The sequence below is a fragment of the Lottia gigantea genome (genome assembly GCF_000327385.1).
Source record: "Lottia gigantea unplaced genomic scaffold LOTGIsca_70, whole genome shotgun sequence".
NCBI lineage: Eukaryota > Metazoa > Mollusca > Gastropoda > Lottiidae > Lottia > Lottia gigantea.
Window position 1 is genome coordinate 651781 of NW_008710371.1, and position 9579 is coordinate 661359.

General features: G+C 35.0%; 1 protein-coding gene across 1 annotated transcript in view; it reads right to left on the reverse strand.

The window, feature by feature from the left end:
• Positions 1 to 1114, reverse strand: part of LOTGIDRAFT_235809 (hypothetical protein) — a gene marked incomplete at its 3' end in the record, with an annotated part of 3972 nt that extends 2858 nt beyond the window's left edge. Inside the window, exons 1-2 of the mRNA XM_009065759.1 lie at positions 927 to 1114; positions 446 to 481 (exon numbers count right to left, since the gene is read on the reverse strand). Of these exons, the coding sequence (XP_009064007.1) occupies positions 446 to 481; positions 927 to 1004 (114 nt within the window). The 5' untranslated portion in view covers positions 1005 to 1114. The remainder of the gene's footprint in view (positions 1 to 445; positions 482 to 926) is intronic.
• Between the last annotated feature and the right edge of the window lie 8465 nt (positions 1115 to 9579).

The window sequence follows — 9579 nt, forward strand, 5'->3', positions numbered from 1 at the left end:
TCAACTGAAATAAAAAATAGCAGGTGACAAAATCACGCATTGCTGATAGAATTATCGAAAAAATGTCAACAAACCCGTGAAGATCTACATGGCCACGATCTGATTAAAATTAGATTAAAATTTTGTTTCTTTTTTGTCGGTCTCCATCGTAATCTAACGACATTCATATCAAAGTTGTGTACTGGTAACGTTTCAAGATATTTATAGCAGACAATCACGCCCACTCTCCCACCAATCAAAATCACTTTTACAATTGAGAATCGACAGTCTCGTAATTTCATTGGTCATACCATGATTGGGTTTCGCAATCCCACAATTCATAGTCAATATTTAGACACATGTGTTGTGATTGGTTGAAATGAACTTTAATTCTTTTCCTTCACCCCACAGGCTTTCAAATTCACCCTAGTTGAGAAGCACTGACTTGGATTGACAAAATACCTACCCATTTATTCACTAAACCACTTCTTTCTTCATATAACTGAAAAAAGGAAAATGTAGTCTTTATTTTAGTAGACCTTGCGTTCATAACAATATAAAACATCCCACCATCCTGTGCACAGACAAATAGAATGAATGGTGTTTTTCCTACTCTTCTGCACCTAATTGGCCTAATGAAGTTCGGCAACGCCATGCAGTGTGCAGTGAGGGAAATTTTGAAAAGGCACCAGCATTAGCCTTCTCTTTTTTTTATTTCCAACTGTCGAGGGATTTTAAATTATGCACACGGGGCCTCGGTTTATTGACTGGTTCAAACTAAATTTGATCATTAAAATTTTGAGCAGACGTCAAGTATCAATATGACTTATCAAAACTGGCAATGCCTACAAAAAATGCCTAGGCTAGAAACCTGAAGAGTTGCATTGCCATAATAATAATGCCATTACGAAATTCAAAACAAAACATGTCGAGACTGGTCCACGCACCTTGTTGTTTGTTGCGCCATCACTCATTGGCGTCCAGGCACTTTTTAAATGTCCTCTAGTTCTAGCTTTCATCGACATCTTGGCCTCAGGTCTAAAAATTAAGGTTACACGGTAATATTTGTTCAGATTATTAAAGTTTTGTTATCATTTTCACAAAAATGCAAAATTGTCGGCCATTTTGAAACCAATGAAGCACTCTGTACAGTGTTGCCGGATTACAAAGTAGTGAGTTAAATGGCTGCCGTAGTGCCAGATTACTTTAAGTATTTCATTCATTCATTTTTTCATTCATTCATTCATTCATTCATTCATTCATCCATTCATTCATTCATTCATTCATTCATTCATTCATTCATTCATTCATTCATTCATTCATTCATTCATTTATTTATCTATCTATTTTGCTGCATTTTGATAATTTCAGACTTTTAAGTTGTAGCATTCATTCGTTCATTCATTTTATTTAGGGAACTTCATCATGAGAATTTCAGTCAGCTTATGCAGCCGCCTTGACAAAAATTCCCTCATTGCACACTGCATGGCATCGAAAGTCATCAATTCTCCAACTAGCAGAAGGACATACAAATTGGAAAAATGAAATGAAGTGAATGGAGTTACTGATTTGTTTTCATGAAGATTGGGCAACACCTTCAGTGTGCAATGAGGGAAATTTTGCCAGCACAACGACATTAGCCTGGAAAAAGGTGAGTTTCTTGTTAATATCAAAGGGGGGGGGGGGGGGGGCAATCCATATTCAAAAAATTATAAACACTCAATGTCCCCGAAAAAAACATAGAAGAAAAAAAATAATTTTTATTAAAAATATTCCCAAGGGCCAGTAATCGAACGCACCAAGTCAATTTAAATTACCTCCCTTGAGCGTTTACCACGGAACTTCGATATTGATCTAAAAATGGCTGCCAAGTGGAAGTGAAATCTCTGATTTTATTCGACTGTGTTGATTTATCCAGCCTGTTGTACTTAAAAATTCCATCTAATGTCGGACACAATAAACTCTTCCAACCACTGCCACAGAAATTAGGACATTGTCTTGAATGACACGCTTGAAAATGGCAGGCAAAGTGTGATCAAAATTCCAGAAAATTCGACCTAGATTCTGGATTTCTCATTTTGTGTTGATTATTTAATGACGTCGTTCTGTTAGAATGTTTCCTTATGACTGTTTAACCAGCCACCTAAAATGAGTCGGAAATTGCTAGAGAAGCCTTTTGCCTTCGTCCAGAGGTGAGCTTTTCATTATTTCATGCCGAACCCATCCCCTTTTAATTGGCCATATTGCAAAGAGAGTTTGTTTACTTTTTTAATGGGTGAACAGCTGAGCTATATATAGTAACATATTTGAGCCCCACCCCCCTGGAGCAATTGACACGAGTTACAAGGGATTCTTTACAAAGTGTCATGAACTCATACCCAGGATGTTTAAGCCCTACATGGCTGCCTTGAGTATTAAAAATATATTTTTTTGACTAGGGTTTGGGGGGGGGGGCATTTACTTTTGTGAAATCAGAAGAAACACCAGTACCATCCTTTTTCCACCTTACTTTATTCATTCATTCATTGAAACTTATCCTATCTGTCTATTTTATTAATTCATTCATTGAAACTTAACCCATCTGTCTGTTTTATTCATTCTTTATTAAAAACAAAATGAAAACATCCCTATGAACATGACTTTATTGTTCGTAAAAGGATCAAGTTTTTTATTGTTATCAACAATAAAGAGTAAATAATTTTCTTATGAGTGTGCAAGTCGTGTTTTTTACCTCACTGATATGTTACATAATGTCTTATTAATACACATATATAGAGATAAAACACAATTTCCTTACATTTTCTTTAAAGAGACAGGTGCGCCATTTTCGGAGGTTGATTTGAGTGTCTTGAATATATGTAAATAGTCTTCAGAAGAACTAGAAATGTACGAAAATCACATAATTCCTTTAAAAATATCTCAAACTAGGAAGTTTACTCACTATTTCTATAGATGTCTTTTCTATATATCACAGAGTATCTTAAATTGATGAGTCGTCATTTTAACTTTCAAACGTGGTTAATTCTGGTCAAACCTCTTGGTATTGATTTCACAAGGATAACAACTTAGGTTCACAATTAAGGATCCTTTCTACCAGCAGGTCCTTGGCCAAACCGCTTGGCATTGATCTTTCGTAGATTATCTGTAACCATTTACAGCTGGGTTGACTGGAATAATGAGGATTCTTTCTACCAGCTGGTCCTTGTCCAAACCTCTTGGCATTGATTTTACAAGGATAACAACTTAGGTTCACAACTGAGGATCCTTTCTACCAGCTAGTCTTTGACCAAACCTCTTGGCATTGATCTTTCGTAGATTATCTGTAACCATTTACTGCTGGGTCGACTGGAATTAGGGACATAACTTAGACAAAATCACTGAATTTTCAATCTTTAAAAATGGCTGTTGAGAGGAAATATGAATCGTATTTGAAAGTTGAACTTGTTTGTAAAAGTAATCTAAGCCTTCTAAATTGTGTTAGTAGATTTTAAAAAGTTTAAAAATGACTTTAAGGAAATTTATTTTAACTTGGTTGAAATGAAACAGGACAAATTAATGTGGTTGTTTTTGATTGTCATCTTCACCAGTCAATGGATCAGGTATTGGTCAGTCTATTTGTCTATCTGTGGTTCCTGCAATTCCATTAAAACTAAGTGTTTGATGACGTCGCTAATCGTGAAGGGCCTTATGTCATAAAGCATAAAGACACCCCTTTATTTCCTAGTGAGCTCTTCCACATGCATATTTTCTATCAATATGTGACTGTGAATGTATGATTGGAAGAGCTCATTTATAGAACAAGGGATGTTTTTTGTCGTTAGCTGTGGGACTTTGGGTGCTAAGATTCAATTTCCCTGTTTCATCAACTAGCTATGGTTTGTATATCCAAAACGTGTGTCAGCATTATGAGATGTGCTCTAGTCAAAATAAAAAGTGCTACTTCTGAATGTTCTTATCAATGTTTTGCTGTGTGCAATGAAGTAAATTTATCAGGACAGCAGTATTGAAACATCTGTCTCTATTCCAGCCTCTGATAGCTATTTGGACAGATGTCAGCTGGTGTAGAGACAGAAAAAATAGACCCTGTTAAACGGGGACATTTCGCATCTCCGCAGGTGTGGTGGTTTTATACCTAGTTAGATACTATATTTGGAAAGAGGAATATTTTTGTAGTTCAGTCATACCATCATTTTCTCCCTACACCATCTCTGTCATGTCTCCGGTTCCATCAAAGTTTTTTTTGGCGAAACTGATCTAGCATCGGCCATTTAAAACTGCGTGCGGAGTCAAAAGTTCAAAGGTCACAGAGTCACGTGATACTATCAAAACGAAAGTTACGGTGATGCCCAACACTAATTTATAATCATCTTAAAGATAATTCAATATTATGTTAGAGAAAACGCATCTTTGGAGTTGTGGAAAATCCCCATTTAACAGGGTCTTTTCTTCTGACTCTACCCCAGCTGACAACTGTCAAAATATCTATCAGAGGCTGGAATAGAGGCAGACGTTTCAGACCTATATCCAACTTGCTTGTTAACCTGAAGGTCCAGGGTTCAATCCCAGCAAAGGTCGAGATAATACCTTCAGATTTTTCAACCCGGTTTACCCCTGTCAGTGATGAAGGTAAGAGGGCTGACATGGAAAAAGCATTTAGCCATTCAGATGGGACAATAAACCGAGGCCTCGTGTGCTACAGACTGTGCACGTTAAAGATCCCTCGACAGTTGGAAATCAAAAAAGAACAGGCTAATGTCGCTGTCCTTAGTGAAGGGTTTTACTGTAGTTGAAATGAAATTGTTGACCTGGACTTGGGAAGATGGCTCAACTTGTAACAATAAGATGTAAAGTTGTGCATTGTTTGAGTTTTTGGACAAACAAAAACGAAAAAAAATTTGTGAAAACTTTAACAAAAGTTTTTACGTAAAGATATGACGTTCAACGTATTATGAACATTTTGAAATAGTGGTGTTAAATTTTATTTAGAAATTTGGTGTGATTTCTTGATTTTTGAAACACAATTTATGAGTTTTTGGTTTGTTAATGAAAAAATTTGTGTTGTTTTGTGAAAATTTTTAGTTTTGTGATTTTTGAAAGTGGAAAAAGTGTTTTGTGTGTTATTTGTGAAGCGTTCGATCAATCTGAATGACAGGCAGCTCTAGGTTTCATGTATTTTCTGGGTGATCTACATTTTTTGTTTCATGTGTTTTCTGTGGGTAACTTCACTCAATAAGGATATTTTAAAGGGATTGTAAAAAGGTTTTTGAAATTTTTTATGTGTATCAGGGATACTGTTAGTATCAATTTACATCATTCTAATTTTCAATCAGACGTCTGTGGTTCCTGCAATTCCACTAAAACTAAGTGTTTGATGATGTCACTAATCACAAAGGGCCTGATGTGATACAAACATATTTCGTGATTAGTGACATCATCAAACACTTAGTTTTAGTGGAATTACAGGAACCACAGACATCTGATTGAAAATTGTAATGATGTAAATTGATACTATCAGTGTCCCTGATACACATAAAAAAAATTAAGAAAACCTTTTTACAATCCCTTTAATGTTTCTGAGGGTTCACAATGAAATTTGATTGCTGGTTTAAGCAGAATTTTTTGGAATGAACTATGTGTAAATTCAGTGCTTTAATAACAATGGAGAGGTTCTTGTGGTCTTCACCTCCGCATAATTGCATGTAAGTATATTCACATTCAGATATTCAGAGCTCTAGGAAGTTCACAAGGAAATATATTTAACATGTTAAAGATGGGTTCCCTTATTTTTATTGATGAAAATTAAAATACTAATACTTATATGAATAGAAAGTANAGGTGTTCTAATGACTTGGAAAAATACCAGTTTGTCTCACATGTCTATAATTAATTCATAATTAGCTAAGAATTACCAGCAGAATTCCAATGAGTGAGCGATCAAGAAAGGTCAAACTGGTATTTTTCCAAGTCATTAGAACACCTCTACTTTCTATTCATATAAGTATTAGCATTTTCATTTTCATCAATGAAAATAAGGGAACCCATCTTTAATCCTTTTGATGTGAAATTATTTATTTATTTTGATAATAGCCTAGTACACCCCAATCAAAACTTCCCGACAATGATGGATAGCCTATTATTATACTTGATTATCCAGACACTTGATTACTCTTTCCCATCTATCAATATCACTGGAAATCCCAGTCTATTTGATAGATCATTCAATTTTATATAATGATACTAGCACATGCTAGAAGACAAAAGAAATCCACCTTTGTTGTGTGTCATTATCGAACTAAGACAAACAACTATTTTAAACTAATTCTGAACCAATGAAGGGGAAACGACATCATAAAAAAATTAAGCGGAAAATTCGCTTAGAAGTGCTTCATGAGGGGTAAGTGATTTTTGCCAGTGGTAGATAAGAAAAAAGGCTTTTGGCTTTGACCTGAAAAAGTTAATGATTTAGGTTCACAGAGATTCTTTCTACCAGCTAGTCTTTGGCCAAACTTCCTGGTTTTGATCTTACAAGGATAATAACTTAGGTTCACGGTTTAGGATCCTTTCTACCAGCTGGTCCTTGGCCAAACTTCTTGGTTTTGACCTTACAAGGATGATGATTTAGGTTCACAAGGATCCTTTCTACCAGCTAGTCTTTGGCCAAAATCCTTGGTTTTGATCTTACAAGGATAATAACTTAGGTTCACAAGGATCCTTTGAACTAGCTGATCCTTGACAGAAATTGTTTGGCTTTTACAAGGATAACAACTTAGGTTCACAGTTAAGGATCCTTTCTACCAGCTGGTCCTTAACCAAACTTCTTGGTTTTGACCATACAAGGATAATAATTTAGGTTCTTGAGGATTCTGTCTACCAGTGGGTTCTTGGCCAAACCTTTTGGCATTGATCTTTCCCAGATTATCCGTACCCATTTACAGCTGGGTTGACTGGAATAATGAGGAAAGATGACTTTGGAATCTGAACTATTTAATATTCCAAGACAACTTCTTTATATGAGAGGTCTCGAGTACTTACCTCATGTTCAGATTCAAACACTCTAACCAAGTGAACTACAATCTTCCCCCATTTCAATAAGAGATACTATTTTTAAGTGATAATTTTTCAAACACTCTAATCAAGTGAACTACAGTCTTCCCCCATATCAATAAGATACTATTTTTAAGTGATAAGCTATCTGCCACAATCTGTACAAATTCCCACTGCCCCCGTGTTCAACAACAATGGCGCCATGATCTGGATATAGAATGTTCTGTTGTCTTGAAGCATGTACCTATCTTGCTGGAACGTTCTTCTTGATATCTTCAGGAATTTTTGTTTCAGGTATGTGTTTTGTTGAAATCTGATTTTTCAAATTCAAATCTTTCATTAAAGGGACAGATGCGCCATTTTTTGATCAATCGTACCTTAGTCTGAGAAACAGGAATTTTTCAGCTAAGCCAATCAGTAATAGTGTTCACAGCTCACTGTCGAAATTTGAGTCTTCAAATCCATGTGTGTCTAGAATTATCTGTGTTTGAAAGTTAAAATGATGACTCGTCTTTTCTTGAGACTCTGTGATATATATAGAAAAGACATCTATAGAACTAGGAAAAGAAATTCCTAGTTTGAGATATTTTTAAAGGAATTAGACGATCTCCATTGAAATATAAGCAAATATCTATACAGCTATGCCTCTTTAAAATTTTGAATATTTTTTGGATGACTTGTTCGCTACAGCTGTTATAATTTGTAATCACAAGCTTTGTATTGATTTGTCAATAATAATTAAAACTTGCTTAGTTGACATATCAATATGTCTAGTTTTATCCTACTTTTCTGCACTTAAGTAGGCTGATGAAAAAGGTAGGCCATGCAGTGTGAGATGAGGGAAAAAACAGAGTATTGACATTTTCTTGTTGACATAGTTGGCATATCAAAAATTCTTGTTTAATGTTTAAATGGAGTTTTCGCCTACTTTTCTGTACCTGAATAGGCTAATGAAAACTTTGAGGCCATGCAGTGTGCAATGAGGGAGAATTTTTCATGAATTTTCAGCAAGGAACCATCTTGTGCTCACCATACAAACAGTTTCATTTTCTTTTTTTATTAGCTTTTATTTTTAATATAACCACTTCAGTTAGGGTCTAACGACAGCCCTCTTGAACATTTGTCTATTTGATGACTCAGCCTAACCTCTCCAACATTGTGATATTGTGCCACAAACAAAAGATGCATTCTGGGAAGCATTAGACATCAGAAGCACCTTTCGTTCGCGTCACAAAATCCCAGCATTGGAGAGGACAGGAATTTGATTGGCTGGCGGTGACATCAAACTGACGAATGTTCAAAAAGGCTTTCTTTAGACCCTAACTGAAGTGGTTATATTAAAAATAAAAGCTAATAAAAAAAGGGAATGAAACAGTGGCAGAGCCAGGTTTAAGATTGCCTGAATTTCTAACATAGTTATCAGATTTGCTTTCAGTGCTGCGAGGGGGGGGGGCGGCTGAACCCTCTGCCCTCCCATTTAGCTCCGCCACTGGAATGAAAGTTTGGTCGACCTTTAATTAGACTGGAAAAAAATCTTCTTAGGGAATGAAATATTTAATGTAATGGATGGTAATATCTAATGTGTACATAATAATTTTACTAGGCCAAGACAATATCTTCAATGTAAGCTTATCACTTGACTTAAAGGTAACTTATCCCCGAATTTTGACATTTTGACAAAATTTATAATTGTGTTTTGGTTTTGTCATTTTTGGGTTGATTTTAGACTTGAATATATGTAAATAGTCTTCAGAATTACTAGAAATGTACCAAAATCACATAATTCCTTTAAAAATATCTCAAACTAGGAATTTTACTCACTATTTCTATAGATGTCTTTTCTATATATGACAGTGTCTCAAGAAAAGACGAGTCGTCATTTTAACTTTCAAACACAGATAATTCTAGACACACATGGATTTGAAGGCTCAAATTTTGACAGTGAGCTGTGAACACTTTTACTGATTAGCTTAGCTAAAAAAATTCCCATTTCTGTTTGAATTTTTCAAATCGGTTTCCCCCTGTCAGTGATACAGAGGGGCTGACATGAAAAAGTGTCTATGCGTTTGGATGGAACAAGAAATCAAGGCCTCGTGCTACAGGTTGATCACTTTACAGTTTTGACTGAAATTATGAAAGTGGAGACAAACCTATAATAGAATACATATTCTGATAAGTGACACAGATAGCTGAAATGAAAGTCTATGAGTTTATAATAAAGAGAATAAAAAAGACGGAAATATCCCTTTAAAATCCTTTTAATCATTGACTTCGATTTCCTTCCTTCGATATTAAGTTACCAAAATGGCTGCCATACATCAGAGGTACAGAACTCAAATTTCACTCGATTGGTTTTTTTTTCGTTTAAAGATGGGTTTCCTTATTTTTTAGTGTCAAATTAAGCAAACTATTTGATTAATTGGTGTTTCTAATGAATTATCATGTATTCTTAATCATATCATTATGTTCTTATTGCATATAATTAAGAGTTTTAACCAATCATAAATGTCCATGTATGTACAGTCTGGATAAACAAAAAAAAGACTTTTTGACCTT